Consider the following 27,055-nt stretch of genomic DNA (forward strand, 5'->3'; position numbering starts at 1 on the left):
CCAAGTGCGATTGTGCGTTCTCGGAAGAGACGCTCGTCCGTCCAGGCCTCCCGAGTGGGCTGCCTGGACGTAGCAGGGAGATTGTTCATTTTTTGAACGCCCCCAGCGCATTCCGAGGGGGTTCAAAATCATATATTTGCGCGTTTGGTGCAAACATGAGTACACGCTCATTCTGAAAACGTGAAAGCGCATCAGCGACGTTGTTTAATTGCCCACTGACGTATTCCACTCTCAAATCGACGCCATGCTTGATCAGTACATCCATTGCCGAGATAAGGATAGGATTATAGGGAGGTTGAGCGCGCAACGTGTTGAACATAGCAACAACATTTTGATTGTCGGTGTAGATGAGCATGTGCTGTGGCACTTCTGCCATGTTCTGTATGGCGTGTATCGCCAAACAGACAGCCAGGGCTTCCATAAAGTATATAGTGTCCGATGATGAGGACTCTGGCAGTGGGCATTGACATGCGAAATCTTCGTCAGGAAACCAGAGTCCTAGACCAATCCCTGATGCGTCAGTGTATGCCACAGCCACATCTTGACATTGAGGGCTGAAGTCGAGAGACTTGTAGAAAAGCAGACCTCGTGAACGGTCCATGTGGTCCGCCATCCAAGTAACCTCGCCGATGATGGAATTATTGACATGAAGTCGTCCAAATGGGTCCGTTTTCCCGCAGATTTTCGCGTATACGGCAGACAACCCTGGTTTCAGCAGCGGGAAAACATTGAAGCTCCACTCACACCATCCTGCAAGTTGTTGAAATTCTCGCAAAGACCACCTATAACCTCTCATCGCGAAAGAACGCAAATGCGTTACAAGTGTCGCCTTCTTGTGTTCCGGGAGTGTAGCAGACATCGCGTTTGGATCCACGTCGAAGCCAATCACTGTCAGAGGACTTCCGAACAGCTGTTTTGGTCGTTCGTGTGGCAGTCCGATTTCGTCCCACAATTGTAGGAGCCTAGTCTGCTTTGCGGGAAAGAAACATTGGTAAGGTTCATAGTAGAGTCGTCTAGAGGCAAGTTCAAATGAGAAGGAGTCATCCATATAAGTCTTCAGTGCGTCGATTAGGACCCGATGAACCGCGATCCATGCGACAAGCGACATGAACGATATCCAAACCTTAGGCGAACCTCTGCCACCGAAATTATTGTTCTGATCGACGTAACGTTCTCCATTCACGGTGAGAATTTGTTTAACTTGCCAGAAAGGATGCATGGGTAGGCGTCTGAACGCTTGTGACACGTCTGACTTGAACATGACGAGCTCGTCATGAGGATGGAGCTCGCGATATTGAAGAAGGGAGGCACCAAGTGAATGTAAACCGTCAAGTTTAGTGCCCTTGATTGAGTCCGATTCAATCATTGAATTGAGGGAATACTTGCCGGCAGTGTGATCCACCACTAGACGTAGTTTATCCGAATTGGGTTTAGGTACTGTGTGCATCGGCACACTGTACATTCCAGGCAAGAGTTCTTGTCCAAAGCTTTCGGAGACACATCCCTGCCGGATCTCTTCCTTCAGTTGGGCCTCAATGAAGGCTAACTGTTCACTGGTCTTCCGGCAGGTTCTCATTGAGTTGTCGTTGATGGAAGGGTAGTCGTCGTCTGGAACATCTGCCCACGGCCAAAAGCCTTGACATAGAGCACGACAAACCGAAATGACGAAAGGTTGGTTGGGATGTTCGGATAGCAGTGACTGGAATTTATCGACGTCAATAGGACAAACAATTTTAAACAACTCTGGGTTGCGTGAAACAGTTTGAGTGCCATCACTTTTAACGAGTGCATGAGGAGCATTAGGAACAGGGTCTGCATATTCCATTGAGCGAGCGGTAGGACTGAAGGTAGCATCCAACGGTGACCAAATCAGACCTCGACGATGACGTGGTCGTTTCAAAGCACTCTCAGACTCATTTTGCTCTTGAGTCTTTGATATGCTTTGTTTTAATGTGTTTTTGCCCGCAGACATGTCCATCTTGCTCGAATGAGCAGATGTGAGCGTATTGGCATGAGGCGGCACTGCGTGTGCAATCACCTGCATTCCATTTGCGACAAGGGTCACGCTTGGTGTTGGATCCGGTTGAGCTTCCAATGTTGGATTTGGAGTCCGTGGAATCATTGCGTTGTTTGCCGTCTGAGTTGAAATGCGAGAAGATGAGATCCTCGAATTCATGGAAGTCGGTAAGTTTGAGTCTGCGTGATGATCCGACTCTGTTTCTGACGGCTTTGTCGAAATGAATGACTCTTCCATGGGCTGAGGCGTTAGCTTGCGAGAAGTACTTTGAGATGAATGCGAAATATCCGTTGAGCTCAGCCTCTCGATGAGGGAACGCGAATTTGATGGCGCCAGCTGCTTTATTCCACGCTGCATACCAATCAGAGTCGGTGGCAATCTTCCTTGAAGCTGCTTCTGAGACTCTGTATTTGATCTCAACTCCTCCGAGGGTTTCGGTTTGTTTGTCAACCGCTCGAGAAGAGGTAATGATGGTGTGGACGACATCGAGGTTGATACACTCTCCGGCAACGATTTCGGTCCACCCGCTTTGATGGAACTCAGGAGCATATTTATGGTACATGAGGTATCGCCAAACCTCTTTCTGGTCCTGAGACCAGTTTTTGAGGATCTCGTTGGTTCGCTCAAGACTGGGCGACAGAGGTTGGTACTTTCTGCTCTTAATTGCGAGTTCAATGGAGGAATAGTCGAGTTTGGATCGTTTGCGAGCAGGCTCCGCTGGCTCGACAGATCCTGCTCTACTCCTATCCTTTGATAAAGGGGCTTCTTCTTCTTCGACATCGAGTGCTGGTTCATCCAAGCGCTGTCCTGAATCTCTTGCTGCACGGTGTCTGGATTGATCATGCTCTGTCTCAACTTCGTTAAGCATGTCGAGATAGGGTCCAGCAATGTCTGAAACTCGTTGTCCCAGTGTAGCAAATAACTCATCTGATATGGTTTCAATGAGCGCAACATTTGCGTCAACCTTGGAGATATGGGACCGTTGTAGAGACTCATGCCTCTCATGGTGTGATATGGCAGTATTCACTAGGGAGTACACAGCACAAACTTGCAGCATCACTCTGTGTGCTATCTGCAGCTATCCCTATACGAGGCGCAGCTTTCCCGTGCAACGCGCGCCATGCGCGCACCTTTCCCGCACTTTACGATGTATACGCGCGCGCGCTTTCCTGCGCTTGATCGCCCTATAGCGCCAGCCTTCCGGAAGCATCCATCCACTGTCCACCAAGCTCTCTAGTGCGTGTATTTCCATTTCCCTTATTTACATATCATCCCACCTTTATTTATATCATGGACCCTTACTTACATATAGCTTTACATACCTTGCTCGGTAGCGCTTTGGCTCCGCGTGACAGCGCTTAGGCGCCGTATATAAGCGCCAGCATTACATACTATTACGGACTTTCCAACTTAGACTCGACCTCCCACTTACGACCCACATACTACCTAGGAGAACATAGTAGAAATCTATTCTTTGACACCTCGCGCTCGTATCTCTTGTCTAGTATCTAATCACCACTTAAGCAAACTCACTCTTACTCTCACTCATTACCGCTCACACGCGCGTGCGCTTCCCGCGCCTCGCGTGCACCTGCGCGCTTTCTCGCGCTTCGCATCAGCCGACCAGTAGCGCCTTCGGCGCGCACTACTAGATCCTTGCTGCACTCGCTTCCCCTTTAGGGTCGAACGCACTTGTCATCTCAAGTATAGCGGACTAGGCAACGCACGACCTTACAACATTTACAGATACAGTTTGGAACTTCATTTGTTCCTCTCAGTATTGTTGTTTCTACACCGTCTAAAGTCGTCGATAATGGCAAAGCATGCCATTGCCAAGACTTGTTGGGGTGAAGCCTTTGCATTAACGTTGGTTTGGGATGTATCCCCTGAAGATGATGGTCCAGGAGCTGCAGTCATTCTAGAAGATTGCGTTTGTGACGTTGTACCGGCATTTTTAGTGGACATGAATGAAGAATGATCAAATTGAAGATTTAAATGGTAGCTTAAAAGGTGCAGACGTGCACAAGCAGACGGTGCTATGTGAGGGCAAGTCTGGGCGACGACGGAATAATCCAGACTCGTCAGCAAGACATATGTACCTGTCGAAAGAGGGGCCTTCAATTGTGTAAGCCATGAGGCTGAGTCACGAGATTGGATTTGACCGGCGTCGCTGAATGATTCAACTAGGTCAAACGAGTTAAACCCCGATTAAACTTCAAATTTGAGCACATGCCACACGCAGAAAATTGGATTAAATTTTTTATTGTTATTGATATACAGTTATCAATCGATCCGTGAGACACTATCACTCCATAATACAAAACGCATCTCGCACGTCCACAACTCACTTTATGGCCTCAATAATACCTCTATAAGCTTCATTGACCTTGCCTCTTACATGGCATCAAATTTTGCCCAAACCTCATCTGCAAAATTTTGCTCGAGACGTGTGTTTGTACTGTCCGAAGTCTTATTTTTAGCTCTTTCAAAATTTAAAATCCATTGTGTTCAATATTCAACAGTGTGATAGCACACAAAACTATCCTAACTGTATTGGCAAGTATTTAAGCTGTCTGTAACATGTATTCAAGCTGTTCAACATCGAGAATTAAGTGTGTGGTGAAGAAAAGCATCAGCAAAAACAAACCTGGCTATATAGTACTATATAGTTCTGATAGACTGTGTAGCTCTGTTGTTACCTGCCTTGTATATAGAACGTGAGGTAACTATATTGTGCTATATAGCACTATGTAGAATCAGGTAGCACTAACAGGCGCTACAGTAGTAGCCTGTATTTCGTAGGACTGCCTACTACAGGGAGCTACCAGCAGCTACATAGAGGAATAGAGTAGCACACAAAATAGCACGAAAAAAATGAATTCAGATGCATAACACAGCGCTACCGACAGATTCTGCTAATGCCATGATCCTCCGCGCCCTCTTCACATCTATGAGCCTCAACTCTTGTTACCCTCTGCACCCCTCCTCCTCCTCCTCCTCCTCCTCAAGTTGGTACTCGTGAATTGCATCATCAAAAGCCCTGTCACCAATCCGGGATACAGCCGGCAGCAGAGTGAGGGCTTCGACACCTGCATGTGAACTTAAAACCACAAATGTTAGGTTGGCACTTGCGAAAATATAGTGCGACGTACCGAGCCCTGTGAAGCAAACTGTCGTGAAGTCTTTCGAGGAGTTTGTAAGGAGCCGTACGCTCGTGGAAGCGCTGCAACAACTCAAAATGACCTCGGTAAACAGATGCGTAAGTAGCCGAAGTGAATTTAATGTTTTCCTTCAAGCCTTGCAACCACTCATCAATACAACACTCGATCTATCAATAATCATTTTCAGTGCCAGCATTGACTTCAACATTAGACAGATACAACTCACACCTGTAAGCACGAGTGCGACAACCTCAACAGGTATGGGGTCGAAATACTTGGGATAGACAACACCTTCGTTGTTTCGGTTTGCAAACCACATAATGTTGATACCGTCTTGCAGTAGCTCGGATTTGTAAAGTCCTGTCTTCGATGTCCAGTCCTATTATCCAACAGTCAGGACTCAAAAGCTCATGCAGGCCACTGTACTACGTACCTTGAAGGCAAATGCTGAACCATTTTTCAAAGATTCCACCAGGTCTCGGTTATGCCCTATCACGTCCCTCAAAGAACCTGACTGGAACCCAAAAAACGAGCTCGTAAGTGAGCGCATCTTCATTTTGAGTTCACCGCGCACATGTGATGTGTGCCGCAAGAGCTTCATATATATAATATAAATCAGACCAGCCATGTACTAAGAATGGAGGACTTACAATTTTGACCAGCGGAGGTGTTATTTTGACGTTGGCACCTTTGATTTCGCATGCGTCGCGCCAGGCCTCTTTTGCTAACCTCATCTCAACAGCAACACCATCGGGAAATGGCGCCTGCGTGACAATTAGGCACCGGAAAATAGATGTTGCAGTTACCAGGATCTCCTTTGAGATTTCGTCGAAATCACCCGCTTTCGTGCGTTGACGTGAACCGTCCGAAGATTTCTTCATCTTTGGCACTACCGTGGCTTCTTCTGATACAGTGTCGAGCGGTCATTTGGTCCTCCGAGTAGCAGGCAATAGTTCTGCAATGGCATCATTATCCTCGTCATCGGTGTGGTCAGTCCCAGCCTTGAGAGGAGAATAACCTGTTGATGCCAAGTCGTCATTGTCATCACCAGAGTCGTCGCTAGTACCATCCGCTAGAGTTACATATATAGAAGTTGTTATTTTCGCTATAGTCAACAAAGCAGTTACTAGTACGTACCTTTTTGAGCCTCTGTGTCCTGGTGAGTAGTAGTCGGCCTGCGTGCACTGCCGCTGATGGTGTGTGATGCCATTGGAATCTTCCCTGCATTGAATGTCAGGACCTTCGACAGCTTTGTCTGCACGCTGTGATCTGAGAACTTACAAAAACAAAATAATTAGCCATCGTTCTAGTCAAAAAAAAAGCAATCAAACCATAGCATCTTCTTCCCCATCTGCGTCGCTATGCAGCTCCACAGGCTCCATATCAAAGACTTTGGGATTCTCTTGATAGGCGGTCTTCAGCACTTGTTTTTTTCCGATTTTCCATCTTTTTTTCCTTGCCCACTTGTCGATAAATGATATGTTGTGATTCAGATACTGTAGAGTGAGGTTGTGTTGTGAGTGAGTGAAACATGTCGTTGTAGTAATGACTTACCTCGATAGGTTTCTTTTTCGGTTGGTCATCGTTGTCGACCACTTGTTGTGCATGGAAGCGTCTGCAATTCATGCGGTGGTGACGCAGCACTTCGTTTCAGTTGCTTAGAGGCCTTATAAGAAGGCATGATCATTGGTCCTCGGAACACAAGGTGTGAATGGTATTCAGCTGATTTTATAGTGCCGTGCAGGATGCAAACACTCACAATTTAAACCTTGTTTCATTGTTGATTCCAGGGCTTGTTGATTTTGCAGAATGCAGGGCTAAATGCTGTGTTAGACCAAGAAGTATAAAAAGTATGAACGTACCGTCTGTTAAGAACGTGCTCAAAGGGTCGGATCCGAAGGGCTTGGCTTCAGCTCGTGCGCTGCGCCCCTTACCTGAGTACGTGCCCCTAACTTCCGAGGGCTGTCGAACGATGTCCGAAGGTTACCAGACGATGTCCGGAGGGCGTCGGGCGATGTCCGGAGTCCGATGTCCGATGCGCAAGAATTCCGGTGGACGTTCGGGAATAAGAGATAAGACTAATCCGGACGAAGTCCGAACTAGAAAGAAAACAGCGGAGGACTACCAGAGGTAGAGGCGGAGGTGACAAGTCTATAGGAATCAATCCTAAGACGAGCGGAGGTCGACGAGAGAGAAACTCAAGTCGGACGGAGGAGAGAATGAGCAGAGTCTAAGATGATCTTCGAACTGAGGAAACTACAGAGACTGTACAGGGTTTATATACTACTGAGGACATAACGGAGAACAGTAAGTGCAGTGTGAGGCTATGTAAAGCTATGGAGAAAACATATGGGACGACTATCACTAGTCTATCGGAACTTAGTAAAATGAAGACGGAAATGAATAAGGGACGGAAAATAAAGTGTACTAACTGATAAGGGAAATACCAAAGGGATAAGGCACGGAAGTTAGATGTGGGTCGGATCCGAACGATACATAGAAGTCGGCTGGATCCGGAAATCCGGAAATGATGAGTGTGATAGGTCCAGACCCGGAACACGGGATATGACACCGTCACAATATATTTTTACTGCCATGGATACTCCCAAGTCAGCCAGAAAACGGTACGGAGCACAAGTCAAATTCTCACCATGCTCTGACAAATACTACAGCTCAATGTCACCATCCGCTAAGGCTACCCACAAAGACGAGAAAATTGGAGTCAAAAGGTGAATTGAGTTACCCCTCCTCATCACCCCAAAATACTCACTAGCTTGTAGGCTGAAGCTTGAAGCGCCTGATGCAGAGCCCATGATCCCGCTCCCTCCGTTTCGTCAAACACCAGGTCCTATCCTGGTTTCTCAGTCATACTTGCGGAGACTCGTTTTGGAGCATTGGGAGGCAGAGGTGAAGGCCTGCGAGAAAGCCAAAAAATTGCAACAGTTAGAAATAGCATCAGGCCCAGGACCAGCTCTCACCCTTATACAGGCAAGCCTGCGAAGACTTGTCACTGACCGCTGGGATGCCGAACTGAAGCGTTGTGAAGAGGCAAAGCGGGCGCAACTGTTAGAATTGCTTCTTGCAGCGCATGGTATCTCCAAACTAGTGTAGTGGTGTTATGTTTAAAGTTTAGACCTGAACCTAAAACACTTACATCCATTGCACGGATGATGTTTTCTTGGGGACCAGATACTAGCTTACGAAATTCTGCAGGCATCGGTCGTGGTATGGTGTGATGGCCATCACCGGCAGCTGATTCGTTACCCTGATGTTGCATCCTGTATTAGTGAAATGTTAGTTTCACTTTTGCACTTTGTGAGGGCGTCTGGTAGTACTCACCAGCGATGTTACCAAGGGCCGGTAGTAACCAGTGTCAGTGACAGGACCTGAAAAATAAAGAGCGCCAGGACCTGAAAAATAAAGTGCACGTAATTAGTGAGCACATCTTGTCTGGACTCTGGAGGTAATTACCTTCACTTTTGCACTTTGTGAGGGTGTGTCTCATCTGGACTCTGTGTGGAGGCAATTAGTTTCACTTTTGCACTTTGTGAGGGTGTGTCTGGTAGTACTCACCAGCGATTACCAAGGGTGTCCGGTAGTAACCAGCACTGCGGTTAACTCTAACCCGAACAGACCTAAAAATAAAGAGCAGCCGGTAGTAACCAGTGCTGTGAGTGAGTTTCAAAACCGAGCCAGAACACCCTTGAATCACTCACCAAACATCCAGAACACCCTTGAATAACCCACCCAACAATGCATCACTGCTGTGGATTCTGCAGCAAAGAGTTTGGGGGAAGGGGAGGTGTCGCAAAGCATATGGCTATCCACGCTGAATGTAGAAGAAAATGGGAGAAGCTGGTTGAAGATACCACAGACAATGAAGGTGGCTTACCAGGAGACTTCTCTTATGACAATTCATTTTCCCCGCTTCGGCGCTCACGCTCCAATTCTTTCAATCCTGATGAGGACAACCCAACAGCATCAAAAAATAGGCGGGTGACGATTGAAGATGCTGCCGACGAAGAGGAGGACAAGGTAGGGCGATATTTTGAGCCATGTCCTGATGCCGGCTGGACATCGCGGGAGGGTCAAACTATTTTTGAAAAGTATCAGAAATATAAGGAGGGTGAAGGTGAAAATGAGTGGGCTCCCTTTTGTGATGCGTATGAGTCGAGTTATATTTATCATGTCTGAAAAATAATTGACTTTAGTTGCCAGGGAGGAATGGAAACTTGCTGAATGGATTATTAAAAGCCTCGGGCAGACTCAAACGGAAGAGTTTCTGAAGTTACCAATAGTGAGCCTGGTGTTGACTTCAGAGAAATTGGCACTGACCATAGTAATAGACAAAAAATCGAACACAACCATCATTCCACAACAATCGTTCGTTCCTTCAGAAGGTTGATGAGCTGCCACACGGAGCTGCATGGAGCTGCAAGAAGGTTGGCGTTCAGGGAAATCGAACAGATGAGACAGGCCAGCCAATGCGCGAGGACATTGAGCTTTGGATGCGCAATCCTGTCGAATGTATCAAAGATTTAATCGGAAATCCTTTGTTCAAGGACCATATGGTATACGCACCTGCACGAGCATACACAGACCCCGCAGGACTTCACTGGGTAATCGATGATATGTGGACTGCAGACTGGTGGGGGAACAAGCAAGTAAGTACCCAGTCCAAAACATCAAGCCAAAAAATCAAGTACTGACCTTCGATGTCCAGAAAGAGTTGCCAAAAGGAGCGACCATAGCGCCCATCATTCTTGCGACAGACAAGACATGTCTGTTGCAGTTCCAGGGTGATAAATCAGCATGGCCTGTATACCTTTCCATCGGCAACATCACGAAAGAAAAAGGCGGCAAGTGTCAGCACAAGCAACAGTTTTGATTGGGTACTTGCCTGCAGGAAAGCTTGATTGCTTTACATCTGATGCACGCTCTCTTGCTGGTTATCGACTTTTTCACCATTGCATGTCCCTCCTCCTCCAGCCTCTCATTTCTGTGGGTCGAAACAGCGTTGAGATGACTTGTGCAGACTCGTTGATCCGTCGAGTATATCCAATTCTTGCCACTTATGTAGCGGACTTTCCAGAACAATGCCTCGTGGCATGCTGCAAGGAGAACCGGTGTCCAAAATGTCTGGTCGCAGGGGATGAAAGAGGCGATCCACTGAGTTCGCCGATGCGTGACCCTCAGTTGATTAAAGAGGTATTGGAGAAGTGGAAAAATGGTCAACATCTGGCTGAGTTTGAGGACTATGGACTACGCACCGTCTACAATCCTTTTTGGGCGGATCTCCCACACACTGACATCTTCCTCACCTTTACGCCCGACCTCCTACATCAACTCCACAAAGGCATCTTCAAGGACCATTTGGTCAAATGGTGTCTTCATATCATTGGCGAAGACGAATTGGACGCACACTTCAAAGCAATACCGAATTATCCTGGTCTTCGGCACTTCAAAAAAGGAATCTCAACGGTGAAACAATGGACAGGCACTGAACACAAAGAAATGCAGCATGTTTTCCTCGGGATACTGGCTGGTGCTGTCCCAAGGTACGGTCACATTGTGTAACGAAGTCCTGTACTGATACCATCATTTACCAGTCAAGTATTAGTGGTTGCACACGCTATTCTAGACTTTTCGTATTATGCGCAGCTTTGAATTCACACAACCGAATCCCTTGACTGTCTGAAGAACGCCCTTTCAGTATTTCACGCCAACAAGAATATTTTTCTAGAACTTCAAATTCGTGAGCACTTCAATATCCCAAAGTTACATCAACTTTCACATTACGTTCAGTCAATTTTATTGTTTGGTACCACCAATGGATTCAATACAGAACTTCCAGAACGACTTCATATTGACTTCACGAAGGAAGCTTACCGTGCCAGTAACAAGCGCGACTACGAGGAACAGATGGCTCAATGGCTTCAGTGCCAAGAAGCCATTGTAGGGATTTATTTCTGGCTGGGCTGGTAGAGACTGTTTTTACCTTACCTTATGTTGGCACTTTTGTAGCTTACATAAGGAAGTTATCTTTTCACCAGTTACCAGTAGGAGTCAGAGTACTAAGCAGTTTTTCATGATATTTCCTCTCCTCTGAGCCTTGAGCCTGGTCCAGAAACCCTTTAGGGTCGAATAGCAGCTAGGTTCTGCAAGACCCAACATTGTTCAGACTCACTCTCTGAATTGTTGTACCTTCACCGTACTTCTACACTCTTCCTACCTTGATTGGCTGTTACAACGCTCTCGGTCGCCCACAGTGACTAGTCATGTTGATGATGAATGTGGATATGAGTCTGACTCCGACTCTGAGATTGAGGACTCGCAAACCCAGCCATGCAGCGCTGTCCCTGCCAATATGGCACCAATGGTCCATTCTCTTGCGAAGAAACCTGCACACCCTTGGCAGTCCATTCAGCACCTTGTCACTGCGCATGGCACAACCATGTTTCTCCAGGCATTCAAATCCTTCCTACAAAAGTACATCCCGCACAACAAAATTGTCCCTGGTCCACAAGACCATTTTGACATTTTTCATCAAGTTGTTATTGTTGCTCCGTCTAATCCGCAGGTCAACGATTCTCAAAAGCGGTGGCACATTCGAGCGACACCTGAAGTGCGCCCCGGTCCTGGTCGGAAACCTGGAGCTCCGGCTCAGTTTGATATGGCTTTGATAAGTGATGGTATTCGGACATCGAGTTTGCGCACATTAGATAGTAAGTAACTTTGTTACTCTTCCAAGTTCAAGGTCTTACCTTGATACTGTGGACTTGCGAGTGGCTCAAGTTCGTATCATATTCACGTTACCTCGTCAGTTCAGGACTTACTCCCGAACTCTGGCTTACATTGAATGGTTCACTCCACTCAGAGAGCCAGACCCCTCTTCTGGCCTGCGTCAGGTGTTGTGTTCGACTCGTCAACTGCAACGAAATGCAGCTATCATACATGTTGATGAAATCGTTCATCCATGTCATCTGATTCCAAAGATGGGACGGTCTGTTGACCGCGGGTGGACGAGTGCAAATGCCTATGAGTTGGCGAGTGATTTCTACTTAAATTCCTATATTGACCTTGATACGTTTTGTGCGGCCACTACGGTTGATTAAAATTGATACTACTACTACAAGCTATATAGTACTATGTAATACAAGTGTGTGCTACAGGATCGAGTATTTACTAGTTCGACTCGAAGTGCCTCCTGTAGCTTTATATAGCCTGACTGTCAGCTACATAGCTGATGTAGAACTATATAGTGGCCTGCTTGGCTACATTTCACTACAGCGGCTATATAGCACTATGTAGCTGTCACCAGGGCTCCCAAGATTTCGAGTCTTTCCTAATGAGTGTGTTGGCAAGTGTGGCTGCTGTTTGGCTAAAGTTGAGTCTGGTTCTGCAGCACAATCTCACTCAAGCCCTAACTCGTTCGACTTAATTATGCTTGCCCCAGAACATCGAAGGCCTGCTGTATACACATTCACAAGTATTATTGACATATATCCACAGCAGGTTCCCAGCATTGTAGATCTAGTAGGTGGTGTAAGCTACTTCAAATTCCACCACTGTTCGGAGTGCCAAGACACAGTTCATGTGTGTCTTCTGCTCGACAGTAACTACACAGTCTGCAAAACCTCTTGCCACTCTACTATAATGCCTGGTCGAGCAAAATCAGCCACAAAAAAACAACAAGATGCTTGTGAGGCTCATGATGATCTCATGTCCAAAGCAGTCTCTGCATACCGTGCTGAGTTGGCAAAAAAGCTGGGTATAAAACATCGTGGATTATGGACTATTGCCAAAGACTTCGAATGAATGAATTTCGAGGCAACAGGCAACTACATCAAGCTGTCTCATGCCACACTTGCATGTCTCACAGCTGGCAAGAGGTCACTAGCAGAGATGAATGCTGCAAAGTCATGGCTCTCCAAAGAAGAGACCAAGCAAGTACTTGCATACATAGAAGAGATAGGTAATTGAGGATTTCCACTTAGTCACCGACAACTTCAAGAACATGTTGATGAAATCTGCCATGCTCGCCTCGGTAATGACTTTCCTGGGGTTGGAAAGTGTTGGACACACCGCTTCGTTGAAAAGCATTCCAAACACTTGAAAACATCATGGTCAGCTCTGCTGGACTCAAAACGTGGTCGTGCAGTCAATGAGAACACAAACAAGGCATGGTTTGATCTCCTAGAGGGTGTTTTGGACCAATATGACATTGCCGAGGATTGCATACATGCAGTTGACGAGATCGGGATCTCGCCACAATCAGGCGAGGGTGAACGAGTCATTGGGAGCCGTAAACCTGGGCCACAGTATCAGCAGAGAACTGGAAGCAAGGAAAATGTGACCGTTATCGTCACAATATGTGCCGACGGAACATCGAGTTCTCCCGCAGTCATCTTCAAAGGCAATGCTTACCAAGTCAAATGGAAGCAAGACAATCCTGCGCATGCCTCATGAGTAGTCCTTGTCAATATGAATGAATAAGCTGTACCTGACAATGGATAATAGCCTTGGATATTCGAAGAAAGGCTGGACTGATGGTGAGATTGGTGTAGCATGGATCCAAGACTTCGGTACATGCACCAAGGACAAGGCAGATGGTCGCGATCGGCTCCTCATTGTCGACGAACACAATTCGCATTATACCAGAGGATTCCTCCAATATGCACGTGCCCATCGCATCCACATGATATGCTATCCTGCGCATGCAACACATGTCTATCAAGGTTTAGATGTGGTTGTTTTCGCAGTCTTGAAGAGACACTGGAGTGAGGAAAGAGATAAGTGGGAGAGAACAAAAGGAGAAGGTGTTACGAAAAGTAACTTCTTGTCAATTTACGGACAGGCTCACCTTCATGCACTCACGCCAGTAGGGATCCGCACGGGTATACCCTGGGGTGTCGGGGACCTGACCCGCACCCGCACCCGGCAAAAACCCGTACCCGCTCTGACGGGTACGGGTTTTCGGCGGGTACAACAAGCTCAGACCCGTACCCACACCCGTGCAGGGTTTACCCGCGGGTACCATAGGTATCACCACCAGTGCTTAGCACATATGTCCAGCACACGTCAGCGAATGCTGACGTGACTCGAACATATGTGGATGGCACAAGAAGGAGGAGTGGAGGCACGGCGCGAATGACGGACGCGTCGAAATAGACGCTGATGTCGCGGCAGGTGGTGTGTCGCATACGATCAAAGTCGAAGGTGAGCGTGTCGAAATGGGAGATGGTGGTGTGGTGGCGCGAGAGTGTGATGTGTCAGGCGTCGCGTCCTCATTGCAGAAAATGGGGGCAGAGTCAGGACGGCGACTTACTGACAAGATCATTCCTTCCTCCTCTCGTTCCTCCTCTTTTCCTTCTCTCTTCGTCCTGGTGTCTTCCGTGTGCATTCGAGCCACGCCAGCATTCGCTGGCGTGGTCTGAGCGTGTACGCTTGATGCTGGCGAGTCAGTGTGTCGCGTAGGTGTTGGCGTCGTAGATGGGATGGTGGTGTTGGTGTCGTGGATGGTGGCGTTGGTGTCGTGGATGGTGGCATTGGCGTCGAGGATGGTGGCGTCGGCGTCGTAGATGGTGGCATTGGCGTCGTGGATGGTGGCATTGGCGTGAAAGCTGGTGGTGGTGCGAGTGCTGGGCGCACAAAGATAGGCGCTGGCGACGTGACACATATGACGTCGTCGTTGTTGCTGGGGGTAGAGTCTTCAATGTGAGTACTCACTTTCAGCGTGCCCAAAGTCTCGTCTCCTCGAGTTCCTCTTTCCTCCTTCATCTCTATACCATCCCTTCTCCCTTCCTCGATTCTCTTGTCCTTTCGTCTTCGCGTGTCGTCCGCGTGTGTTTGCATCGCGTCAACACTTGTTGACGTGTTTCGGGCGCGCGCGCTGTGAACGTGGAGTTGGTGGACTTGGGAAGGCGCGTTAGGTGCCGGTGTTGGTGGTGGTGCCGGTTGTAGCGTGCACGCGGGAAGTATGGCGTCCGCTATTACTGATGCAGGAGGTGCTACCATTTATGGAAGGCACGGGTATAGCTGGGGTACGGGTAAGAGCGCGGGTCTTAGAATCCCGACCCGTACCCGTACCCCAGTAGTACCCATACCCGTGACCCGCGCGGGTTACCCGTACCCGTGCAGATCCCTACACGCCAGACCTTATTCGCACTGCATTTTGGAAGACTGGTATCTCGCCATTCAACCGAGGTGTCATCACTAATGAGATGATGGCCCCTAGTAAGGAAACATCATGCGAGGGTCAGCTTCCTATCACGCCATCAACACCTGTGAGAATTGTTGCAGACCTTCTCAGGAAGCTGTCAACAAAACACAACAACCACGGAGATGATGGCGACAACACTGAAGCTGCAGCAACACATATTCGACAACCCATGACAACCATGCAATCTGAGCTCGAGTCCTTGATTGAAAAACTACAAGAAACCTCATTGTCAGGACTCATCTCATCAGTCCCCTTGACTTCGGAGACACAACTGGAACACAATACTACCCACCTTATCTCCCCCATCAAACAGAAATCCCCTTTTTCCATCGAACCAAAGACCTCGAACAAGATTTTACTGCTTGCACTGCTCCGCGAAACAGAAGCCACCAATGTCACGCTAAAGTGCCACGTCCTTGAGCTTCAGGCCACAAATATCCTGAATGAGAGGTATTGCAAGGTCCTTTGTGGACAGCTCGCAAATAAGGAAGCAAAAAAGCAAAAAGGGAAGGAGAAAGGAAAGTTGATGGGCAATGGTTTGCCGTGTTTCCTTTCCGGCGATGAGTTCTACGAGAAAGTTGTTGAATTTGAATGTGAGCAGAAAAAGCGCGTTGAAGGTGAGGAATCTTTACTGTGGGTGAAAACACTAAAAGAAGGGGGCTCTACAGCAAGACCTGGATATGAGAATACAACTTGACCCAAAGGACAGCTACTGAGAGAAGTTCCTCGTGAATAAGGTGGAGGGAAACTCTGTCAACTAGATGGGTGCTGGTAGGCGCGAGAAGATAATGCGCACGAAGGCGCGCGTGAGCGATGCAAGGGCGTGCGAGATGCGAGGGGCGCGCGCGTATGTGGAAGCGCACTTATGAGTGATAAGGGATGTGGTTTCAAGTATAGTAGAGGCGCGAGCTGTAGCAGATGGAGAAGTATAATCTGATTTCAAGTACTAAGGTGCACTATACAACTTGCAGTATACTGAGATAAATGGGGGGAAAAGTAGTAACCGAAGTAAAAAGAACTTCCCTCTATTTAAGAAGGGAGATAGCGCTATGCGGCGCTTCCGAGCGCGGTACCGAACCGAGTAACCATATCAACTCTAAATATAATCTAAAGTCTAAGATAGACTTTCTGTATGTAAGCGCGGGGATCGGACCGAGTGCATGTCAATTCAGTGAAAGAGATAAGAATAACGCACCAGTAAATCAGTGAGGACATAGGATGGACGGACGGACGGGTAGGCGCAAGAAGACCTAAGGGGAGGCGCATGGACACACGCGGAAGCGCGCAAGTGCATATAAGGCGCACGAACGAGGCGCATACGTAGGGCGCGCACGCAGGAGCGCGTATGACTGATCCTTCGGATAAGAGCTGGAATATGTAAGGAATATGTGGTTCATAGGGCCGTATGTCCGGCATTGAGAGGCACAAGTCTCTACAGCGTTGCCGAGAAGAAGACGAGGAAAGATGAATGCGATGAAGGTTCAACGATACAGCGAGGCACAAACGAGGCTCCTGACTGTATCTATAAATGTTGTAAGGTCGTGCGTTGCCTAGTCTGCTATACTTGACATGACAAGTGTGTTCGACCCTAAAGGGGAAGCGAGTGCAGCAAAGATCTAGTAGTAGGTGCTGAAGGCGCTACTGGTTGGCTGATGCGAAGCGCGGGAAAGTGCGCGCGCATTTATAGAGATATGAGATGTAAGTGCTACTTTCTAGGGAGAGATTCCAACTAAGCTGAGTTGTGTTGTGTGAACATGGGGGCTGCTCCCCTACTTTCTGGTATGTACTACTGGCGCTTATATATCGTGCCTAAGCGCTGTCATGCGGAGCCAAAGCGCTACCGAGTAAGGTATGTAAAGATATATGTAAGTAAGGGTCCATGATAAAAATAAAGGTGGAATGATATGCAAATAAGAGAAATGGAAAGATACGCACTAGAGAGCTTGGTGGACAGTGGATGGATGCTTCCGGATGGCTGGCGCTGACCTGCACCAAACTGGTTCGGTGCATGGATGACCGATACTCTCCTATGAGCCCCTATGCCCTAGAATCACTATGAAATCATTTTCCCTGTGACCTGAAGTCAGACTGAGGCTAAGGGAATATTTTTCGCTTTTTTTTCACTTTTACGAGTTTGTACGCGAGCGGATTGAATATTTTTGTACATTTATTCCTGCGATGAGTTTTGCTTAGTCAGCCATGAGGGTGACTCAGACAGATTCTCACACATATCAGGTGACTGTGAAAAATATGTTTGCGTAAGGTTACCCTGTGGGAAAGCTTACAAATCACTAAACACGCGTCCTATGTCATTATGTTACCAGTCAATTCATCAGCCACAGATTTTATAAACATATGTACACAATATGTAATCATTTCTCACTCTTGTCTAGCTGAGTCATCAAGGGTCACCTGACCCATGAGCCATACGCAGCTCTTGCTGACTCATCATTATACCAACTAGAGTTATGAATATTTACTTTTGACTCAAAGATACCGTGTGACTTGGTGCTATCGAACTAAAGTTACAACTTTAAGTATGAGAAACTAGTAGTATAGCCACCAAATTTGTCTATATAAGGACCAGCTTTTTGCCCAATAAAAAAAGAAGTTCCCCACTGTTTTTGACTCTCAGAATAAAATTGTGAGTGAAGTGTGAATCAGCAACCAGCAAGTGCAGTTCAAGGTTGGAGCTCACTGTGCTCAACAACCAGCACCACACTTTCGAGCTCATTGTGCTGAACATCTAGCACATACCTTGAGCTCACTGTGTCTGACGACTAGCAAGACTAATTTTTCTTTTTCTGTTTTCTCCTGATTGTCTGTCTGAATTTCTCTATTTCTTTTTGTGTCTTGGTCTGTGTCTCTGTCTGTGATTTTCTCTGTGATTTGTCTCTGTCTCTGTGTCTGTTTTTCTGAGTGTCTGTGTGTTTGTTTTTCTCTCTGTTTTCTCTGAGATTGTGTCTGAGATTCGTGACTGAAACTCGTGTTTCTGTTTCTTTTTCTCTTTCTCTCTCTCTGTCTCAAGTGTGTGTGGTGTGTTGGTGACTGTCTATACTGACCATCTCTCTGATCGCTGTCTGTTTGCTTTGTGATCGTTGTTGCTAACAGTCTCCGTGACCGTGATCGTGTTCGCATTTCTGTTGTAGCAGTCTTGTTTTGTTGTGGTCTCAACCTATCAACTTTCTCTCAAGTACCAAAGTTTTAGTCTCATTCTTACCCAGAAGTTTGGTGTTGTCTCTTTTGTCCACAGAAGACTCTGGTAGTCTAGTGGGGAGACTTTAGGTGTTGACGGTGATACCTGACCTCTTACATCTGTGTGTCATACCGATCGAGGGTAGTCATTGCGAGTTAGACTTTAGCTATTGAAAAGGGGACTTGGTATTGAAATCCAAGGTCGCCCGTTCCTGAGTCTGTTTAATACTCATTGTGAGTCCCTTGGCAGCAGGTTCAATATTAGGCTAAGAGTGCTACAGAGGCTTGACTAGGCCTGACAGTAGTTTCACCTGTTTTTGTATTGAGGGGGACTCTCATTGTAACTCCGCACAACTTGCTGCACTAAGTTTGTGTACGAATCCTTGTTGCTGTGTGAAGTGTTAGGAAGAGTGTCTGTTTGCTTTGTGTCATCTCTATATTGTTAGAGTGACTGTGTTTCCTGATTTGTTTTGTTGTTGTCTGTGTTGTTGTGATTGTTGTTGTTGTTGTCGATCGCTGACTGACCGAGTTCTGTGTTTTTCTCTCATCGCTGTGTTTCATATCCATATTGTTGGATTGACTGTTGACTGCTGATCGCTGACTACTGACTTTTTGTGCGAGCCATATTCTACTGACTGTATCTTTGGAGCAAGGCAAGCCACCCATGAACGACCACATTATCAGTCATTGGTATTTGTCTGAATCGCTGACTGTGGAGATATTTGGTTTTATAGGTGTTCATCTATAGATCAACTATCTAAGAAGACAGCACTATAGGGTGCTCAAGCGTGGGAAAGCGCGCACGCGCATATACATCATGAAGCACGGGAATGTGCGCGCATGTTGTGTGTTGCGCGGGAAAGCTGCGCCTCATATAGGAATAGCTGCGGATAGCATGCAGAGTGATGCTACAAGTTCATGCCATGTACTCCCTAGTGAAAACTGCCATATCACACAATGAGAGGCACGAGTCTCTACAGCGAGAAGAGGGCTGAAGGACTGGCAGTGTGGAAACGTCTTGAAGATGAGCGCAAGACGGAGAACAAGGACCGACGAGCACAGTACCACACTGCTTTGGAGAAGTGGAACAAGGATAAGTTGAGGGCAAAGGCAGAGGGGCGGAAATTCAGCGAGGCAAAACCAGTCTTGGGAAAGTTGCGTGGCCCTATTCCAAGGCAAGCACTGAATGTGGCATGCGAGGAGGATGCAGCATCTAGCGGCGGGGAAAGCTTTGATCTTGATGGCATTTCAGATGCCAGTGATGAAGACTAGTTAATGGACACTCACCCTCATAGACCCAACACGTCGAGGCAGCCGGCAGGTCGGCAGCAGCAGTCGAGAATCTTTGTACATGCACTGCTGTATCAGTATTAGTATCAATTGCAGAATATTGAGACACATTACCATCTGAAACTTGTCAGTTGGCATGATAATATTGTGGGGATGAACTTGGTCCAGACTGGACCATTAACACTATCAATGGACTCGATATTGATGCGAGGAGACTGCTGGTGAGACAGAGTGTGCAACTGATAACGATTTTGCTAATGTTTGATAAGCAAAGATTAGCTAATGAGTCACGTGTCTCACGGAGTGCTAATGGGCAAAAAAGAGGTCCCCTCACCGTTTTGAATGACATACACGAATGGTGGCATATTTTTTTCTGAAACTTGAGATATGCAATTTTGATATATACTACTTGTTAGGAAAAATATAACAGGGTTTTTATAAGGTGTTGTAAAAGTATGGTACCTCATTTTTCAATTTCGCGTCTCAAATACTGATTGATAACTGTACTGAGACTTTCTGAGACTTTGGGCTTGGGCACAACTTGAACTTTGAGCTCCCCTAATGTGAGCCGCTTTAGAAACCCTTGCAAGATTCAGAAAATAAAGTCATTTCCCTAGCAAGTTACCAAAATAAGGTCACTTCCCTTCCAATACGCTACGAATAGGTCACTTCCCTTTCAATACGCTAACAATAGGTCACGCTTCCTTGGAAGGGTCTTCCATCGCGGATGCAATATGGTTGAATCAATCTACACTTAAGAAAGGTCTCATGTTTTAGGGCACACAGAGTCCCCCAGCTCCATGCTCGGGGGTCTCGGTCATGTTTTATATTGGAGTCAAGTCACGGAATACAAGTACAGACAGTTACAGTCAAGGACTTCGAGAATAGAGGCTTAAGAGAGACGGACGGAGAAGCGGAGGTTCGAGAGACTCGGAGAGACAGATGGTGAGTCGGGCTCGACCTGGATCCTAAAGGGCTATTTTTTATTTTGGTAGAAGTCGATTTGAGCGAAGCCAATGCGATTGGAGTGAAGCAGATGAAGACCATGACTGATGAATGATGACCGATGCCGAAGAGAAGAGACTTGTGATGTGGGTTTAAGGCGCGTGAGCTGTGCCATGCATGAGTGCGTGCAATAAGAACGGATGCTGACAAATGTATTTGTTAAACTCGTCCGATGACCACCATCCAGCCACACGAATAAGGTCTCCAGACATTCCAGCGGTCGCAAGGGCTGTTGCACCTGCTCTCAATGAATGACCGCTAAATTCCTGGCTACCGAAGACGTGCAGCTTTTTCAAGAACCACCCACAAGTAGGCACGGCACCTGCGCTCATTACCCACAAAGCTGGGTGGTGCAAATGTTTGCAATCCCGCGCAGTAAGGTACCGCTGGACGTGTTCCACTGGGTCCACATGAGGTTCTTGTGATCTGCAGAGCAAGATCTTGTAACCCGTCCCCAGACTATTGTTCTTCTGGTAGGGTAAGACGTAAGAGATGGTGTCTGCAGTCCACGTCAGCGTGTGCCGCAATGACACCTTCCTGTAGCTCTGCAGTTTCATGGAGTCCGGCCAAGCTAACTCGCCCAAACGTTGCAAACTTTTAAACCCAGTAATTAGCATAGCGATGAACAGGGTGTTATCATAGTCAGGTAGGAACCCAACTGCCTCAATGATACGAGTGATGTCGTGTTCCCCAATGGGAACTTTCTGACGTATTGGTTTCGATAGTCGCCGTTTGCATCCCTGCAGAGTACACATGACGAGAGGTGAACGTCGAGCCGCACGCACCTCAGGAAACATGAATTCGAGTTTGTTTGCGATCCCTGATAGATATGTGTCGACTGAGCGAGGTTCTATATGGTGTGAAAGCCACACCACGTAATAAGATAAAGTGTCTGGTGTAGGATTAATGAGGCGATGGTGTAATTGGCAGAAGTTGATGAAGGAATTGAGATGTGAATCGTAAGCAGCTGATGTGGAAGGTTCGAGGGCTAGTCCGAGAGCGATTGAGCATTCAAGGAACAAACGCTCCTCTGTCCAGGCAACCCTTAAGGGTTGCCTGGACCCTGCGGATAGTGGGATCATTTTGCCACTCCCCCCAGCGCGTTTCGAGGGGGTTCAAAGTCGTAAATTTGCACATTTGGCGCGAATTTGTATACACATTCGTTCTGGAAATGTGATAAAGCGTCAGCGACATTGTTGTCAATCCCACTGACGTGTTCCACTCGTAAATCGACATTGTGTGTCAGAAGTACATCCATTGCTGACATCAGGATCGTGTTATATGGAGGATGAGCGCGCAGGGAGTTGAACATGGACACGACGTTGGTGTTGTCCGTATAAATGAGCATGCGTTGTGGTGCCTTGGGCATAGTTTCAATTGCGTGAACAGCCGAACACACTGCTAAGGCTTCTGCAAAGAAAATGGTGTCCTTGGGACTATCATCCGGCAATGAACATTGACACGTGAAGTCTTCATCAGGGAACCAGAGTCCCAAACCTACTCCAGACGCGTCCATATAGGCCACTACAACCTCCTCTGATGCTGGGCTAAAGTCAAGAGATTTATACAAGAGCAATCCAGGCGAGCAATCCATGTGATCCGCCATCCAGAGAAGCTCGTGAATGATGCTCTGATTGACGTGCAGACGTGCGAAGGGTTCTGTCTTCCCTCGGATTTTCTCGTATATGGCCGACAGCCCTGGTTTGAGCAAAGGGAACACGTTAAAACTCCACTCACACCAACCTGCCAACTGTTGATATTCCCGGAGTGACCATCTAAAGCCCTTTCCTGCGAAATGACGCAAGTGTGCAACCAATTCCCTCTTCTTATCTTCGGGCAGTGTAGCTGACATTGTGTTCGGGTCCACGTCAAAGCCAATGACAGTCAGCAGTGAACCGAATACTTGTTTGGGATGCTCATGAGGTAACCCGATGTCGTCCCATAGCTGAAGCAAACGTGTTTGCTTCGCTGGAAAATAGCAGGCATATGGGCCATAGTAGAGTTGCCGTGATGCTGGCTCAAACGAAAAGGAATTGTCCATATATGTCTTTAGCGCCTCGATCAGGATTCACTGCGTACCAATCTGAATCGGTGGCAACTTTCTTGGATGCAGTTTCTGAGACTCCATATTTGATTTCGACTCCTCCGAGAACTTCTGTCTGTTTATCAACAGTTCGGGACGAGGAGATAATGGTATGGACAACGTCGAGGTTGATACATTCACCTGCGACGATCTCAGTCCATCCACTCTTGTGGAACTCTGGTGCGAATTTGTGATACATGTAGTGCTGCCGTGGTCCGGTTTGGTCCGGTTCAGAGGGTCCTGGACGAGAACCGAGAACTGAACCATGGTCCAGTTCTGCAAAATCTTCGAACCCTGAACTGGACCACAGAGAATGGTTCTCTGTGGTCCGGTTCGGTTTTTTTCTGGTCCAAACTCGAACTGAACCCGAAAATTTTCAATGGTGAGTGCGAAAAAAAAACATTGAAATACTACTTTACACATCAAGTAGCTACTCCAATGACATAGCTACATACTCTCTGCCTCCGCTCTGAATATGGAACTTGACTTGGCAAGCAGAAACCAGATAGAGGAAAATTGGGGAGATGAAGACAGGGCAGTATGCACAGTATCATTGTCCCCAGACACTGTGAGGAACATGAAAGTAGGAAATGAGGACAGTGCAGTTCTTGGCAATGAAGGGTGCACGCTGGATGCTTAGACAGAGGATCGTGTCGTTTGGCCGAGAGCAGACAGCGGGTGGGTGAGAGAAGGCGGGGTGAGAGACAGCGGGGTGAGAGACAGCGAGCAAGAGACAGCGGGCAAGAGACAGCGGGCAAGAGCAGCCAGCAAGGAGACAGCCAGATGGCTCGCTGGTGAGGTCGAGTGGGTGGATGGGTAGCTCGGGTTGGCCGTCGAGAGAATGGTCATGTTGAGTGGTGTCGTGCAAGGGACATAGTCTAACAGACAGTCAGCTTGGCAATTACGAACGGAGGTGAATAAAATACAAGAGTTAAGCAATGGTAAAACTAGCGCCATTACCGTTGTCAGCGAAGGAAGACATTCAGGACAACAAGAGAGGTACGTACGGTTTGAGTCGCGCCTCCATTCTCAGATGTTGCCGTCACCTTCTCGAGTGAGAGACAGCGGGGTGAGAGACAACGGGCGAGAGACAGAGGGTGAGAGACAGTGGGCGAGAGCAGTCAGTGGTCGTGCGAGACAGTGAGTGAGAGACAGTGGGTGAGTGAGACACGGCGAGCGAGCCAGCAAAAGCCAGCCAGCAAGAACAGCAAGCGAGTGAGAGGGGATGCAGTGAGGTGGTGGGCATTAACATAGGCGCAGGTGGCGTGGCGTGTGATGGGTTGTGCGCTGGTAGTGATGGGTGCTGGCCTGCACAGTGTTGTAGCCGGTCCTCAATGAATAGAACCTTTTGTTATACTGGAAAATATATCAAAGTTATATATTGGTTAGTTTATTAGCTTGATTGATGGTTAATTGGTACCTTGAGCTTGATTGGACAACTGGGAGCATGAAATGTGAGTGTCCGGACAGAATTGGAAGTTAGTGCAGATGTCGATGATCCTATGTGTTACAGTAACATTTAGCCCCTATACTCATTTCTTTTTGATCTTGCTTACAAACGGGCTGTCCGTATCATGCTTATCTCTTATCTTCGCCAAGCGGGCTGTCCGCCTTATCCTTGACTCTTATCCCTTATCATGCTTCTATCTTGATAACACATTTACAAGCTCTGCTTGAACATTCGTATATAAACCTAGCTACTTACGATTGTATTCCTTACTTTAATCTACTGGGTTTTACCTGGAACATCGTCCTTCAGTAAGGTCTCCAACCTTACTGTCTCAGAACCATTATTCTAAGGGAGTCAGCGACACTCGCCTTAGCCAGAACCTTTGATCTCTCATTCGAGAGCAGACTCACGTCTATCTGGCATTCTGCCGATTGTCTACTCAGACAGAGATAGCTCGACTCATCCCAGTCGTAACAAAAGATTAAAGTCTTATAGACTGAACCGTTGCCATCTGCAACGAAACCGACACCACGACTTTGTTAACTCCCTTGATCGGAGCCTTGAACCTAGGAGCCTTACCAAATTTCCCTCCTCTGAACACCATGACGACCAAAGCCAAAGATATAGAACTTAAGATCGGCTCTCCCCCCGAATTCGATGGAGACCGTGAGGAATCTAAGAGATTCATGATGAAATGTCACGCGTACCTTGATATCAACGATCAAGTATACAACGAAGACAAAAAGAAGATCATCCTAGTACTGTCTTACATGACAAAAGGAAACGCAGCAATATGGGCAGAAGACTTCATGGAAGCAGCCCTAGACCCCAAGAGGAAAGACACCTCTGGTCAGATTATCGGCTACGGAACCTGGGCCACTTTTAAAAAGGACTTCGACGAAGCCTTTAAACCCATGGACCCCGCCGGGACCGCCATGATGAAGATCCGAGAGTTGGAAATGAAAGGAGATCTACACACCTATATCTCCAACTACAAACTCCTCGCACACAGGGCAGGAATGACCGAACAAGCTCCCCTTATCGAATTCTTCAGACAAGGTTTAGACTATGGACTCCAGGAAAGCATGCACCGTACTGGTGAAAACCTCGCCAACTTCGACACCGTAGTCAATACCTGCATCAACCTCGATAACGCTTTCCAAAGGATGAAGGCTATCAGAAGAAAAGAGAGGCCCCATCAGCAAAAGAAAAAGAACTTCGGGAACAAGCATTACGTTCCCAGAAGAAACGATGATATGGAAGTCGACCGCATAAGCCGTCTGTCAGACGCAGAACTGAAGAAGCACCTCAAAGAGGGAAGATGCTTCAAATGTCACCAAGTAGGACATCGCGCCAACGACACCTCGTTCCATCCTAGAGAAAGGGACCAGATCCGGAGAAAACAAGAAGAAGAAAGCAGCAGCGACGACGAAGTTGAAAGTCGCGCTTCCTCCTCTAGAGCTCCTATTAGGAGAAAGAAGGAGAAGAACGAAGAGGAAACCCCGAAAAGAAAAACACCAATCCGAAGGAAAACTATGAAGGAGAAGGCGAAGGAGGCCGAAGAAGAAGAAGATAGCGACTTCACCGAAGTAGAATGCCGCTTTGTGGAAATGGATTTTTAGAAAGGAGAACTGCCTCGACGTCAGTAACTCCTATCCCTGTACGACTAATATGTTCTATCGGAACCAGAAATGAATTGAGAATTCCTGCATCCATTTTTTCCGATAAACGCGTACAAACCGTCGAAACATCCATGATCATCGACTCCGGAGCATCCGGGACCTTTATAAGCGACGCCTTTTGTAAAAGGCATAAAATCAAAACCCATAAACTCTCTCGCCCCTTTCCTGTCATCACTGCAGACGGATCGGACGCCCAAGGAGGACTCATCTCCCGTTACTGCGTACTCACGGTCAAAATTGACCAGCGAGCCATGATCAGAAAGTTTAACGTGGCAAAATTAGCCAAACAAGACAAAATCCTTCTAGGATTCCCTTGGCTCTCCGCACTGAAACCTCAGATCGATTGGGAAGCCAAAACAGTGTCACTTCCACCAACAAAAAGATCGTTGGCTATAGAAAGAAACATCGATAGAAAGCGACAAAGAAGATCCCTCCCACCGCTCTTCAAAGCGAAGAGGATCATCGAAAAGGAAGTCTCTAGAGTCTGGGTAAATTCTAAACTACGGAAGCCAGTACAGGTGAAGGTGGCGACTAATGAAACCCCCTCCCCCTATACCGCTTCCGTAGAAGAAGAAACAATGGATGAAGAAACTCCTAACTACAATACCAAGGACGACGTCTGGTCAGAAAATTTCAGACCCCCGGTCCGCGATCCTCTAGCCTATCAACTAGCCAACGATGAGGTACTCGTTGAATACGCCACTGACGGAGCGACAGTGCGCATTATCGAAGATCTATCTTTCGATACCCCGCTAGTTCGAGATGGAACATCAAAGGGAGAACAAAACTTCGGAAAGACAAGCAATAAAGCCCAGGAATTCGCAGTCGCAGGAGAAATAGAAAAACAGAAGAAAACCTTCGAAGAACTCGTTCCCCTGTTCCTACACCAGTACCAAGATGTTTTCGCCAAAGATGGCCTTAACAAACTTCCGCCTGAGAGACCTGGGGTA

General features: G+C 47.3%; 7 protein-coding genes across 7 annotated transcripts; 4 read left to right on the forward strand and 3 right to left on the reverse strand.

The window, feature by feature from the left end:
• Positions 1 to 4,984: 4,984 nt before the first annotated feature.
• Positions 4,985 to 6,059, reverse strand: HD556DRAFT_1443908 (uncharacterized protein; the record flags this gene model as incomplete). Its single annotated transcript, XM_041306697.1, has 5 exons — positions 4,985 to 5,117; positions 5,170 to 5,345; positions 5,405 to 5,557; positions 5,612 to 5,773; positions 5,829 to 6,059. 5 exons carry the CDS (start codon positions 6,057 to 6,059, stop codon positions 4,985 to 4,987), a joined length of 855 nt encoding a protein of 284 aa, XP_041159647.1.
• A 42-nt stretch (positions 6,060 to 6,101) lies between these two features.
• On the reverse strand, positions 6,102 to 6,804 carry HD556DRAFT_1443909 (uncharacterized protein; the record flags this gene model as incomplete). The annotated part of the gene is made up of 4 exons (XM_041306698.1): positions 6,102 to 6,250; positions 6,316 to 6,454; positions 6,510 to 6,674; positions 6,733 to 6,804. The coding sequence occupies 4 exons, from the start codon at positions 6,802 to 6,804 to the stop codon at positions 6,102 to 6,104; spliced, it is 525 nt and encodes a 174-aa protein (XP_041159648.1).
• A 969-nt stretch (positions 6,805 to 7,773) lies between these two features.
• On the forward strand, positions 7,774 to 8,289 carry HD556DRAFT_1308880 (uncharacterized protein; the record flags this gene model as incomplete). The annotated part of the gene is made up of 3 exons (XM_041300204.1): positions 7,774 to 7,802; positions 7,851 to 7,907; positions 7,959 to 8,289. The coding sequence occupies 3 exons, from the start codon at positions 7,774 to 7,776 to the stop codon at positions 8,287 to 8,289; spliced, it is 417 nt and encodes a 138-aa protein (XP_041159649.1).
• Positions 8,290 to 8,931: 642 nt separating this feature from the next.
• HD556DRAFT_1432372 (uncharacterized protein) lies at positions 8,932 to 12,293 on the forward strand (the record flags this gene model as incomplete). The annotated part of the gene is made up of 11 exons (XM_041305114.1): positions 8,932 to 9,036; positions 9,145 to 9,341; positions 9,397 to 9,475; positions 9,525 to 9,846; positions 9,906 to 9,977; positions 10,043 to 10,736; positions 10,788 to 10,800; positions 10,879 to 11,159; positions 11,213 to 11,249; positions 11,483 to 11,903; positions 11,965 to 12,293. 11 exons carry the CDS (start codon positions 8,932 to 8,934, stop codon positions 12,291 to 12,293), a joined length of 2,550 nt encoding a protein of 849 aa, XP_041159650.1.
• A 1,943-nt stretch (positions 12,294 to 14,236) lies between these two features.
• HD556DRAFT_1443914 (uncharacterized protein) lies at positions 14,237 to 15,195 on the reverse strand (the record flags this gene model as incomplete). Its single annotated transcript, XM_041306699.1, has 2 exons — positions 14,237 to 14,875; positions 14,908 to 15,195. The coding sequence occupies 2 exons, from the start codon at positions 15,193 to 15,195 to the stop codon at positions 14,237 to 14,239; spliced, it is 927 nt and encodes a 308-aa protein (XP_041159651.1).
• A 533-nt stretch (positions 15,196 to 15,728) lies between these two features.
• HD556DRAFT_1189117 (uncharacterized protein) lies at positions 15,729 to 16,010 on the forward strand (the record flags this gene model as incomplete). The annotated part of the gene is made up of 1 exon (XM_041296128.1): positions 15,729 to 16,010. A coding segment is annotated over one exon (282 nt), but the record flags the coding sequence as incomplete, so codon positions are not given.
• Positions 16,011 to 19,552: 3,542 nt separating this feature from the next.
• On the forward strand, positions 19,553 to 19,867 carry HD556DRAFT_1443916 (uncharacterized protein; the record flags this gene model as incomplete). The annotated part of the gene is made up of 1 exon (XM_041306700.1): positions 19,553 to 19,867. The coding sequence occupies one exon, from the start codon at positions 19,553 to 19,555 to the stop codon at positions 19,865 to 19,867; it is 315 nt and encodes a 104-aa protein (XP_041159653.1).
• Between the last annotated feature and the right edge of the window lie 7,188 nt (positions 19,868 to 27,055).

This window comes from Suillus plorans (assembly GCF_016647745.1).
Source record: "Suillus plorans strain S12 chromosome Unknown HD556scaffold_32, whole genome shotgun sequence".
In the NCBI taxonomy this organism is placed as follows: domain Eukaryota; kingdom Fungi; phylum Basidiomycota; class Agaricomycetes; order Boletales; family Suillaceae; genus Suillus; species Suillus plorans.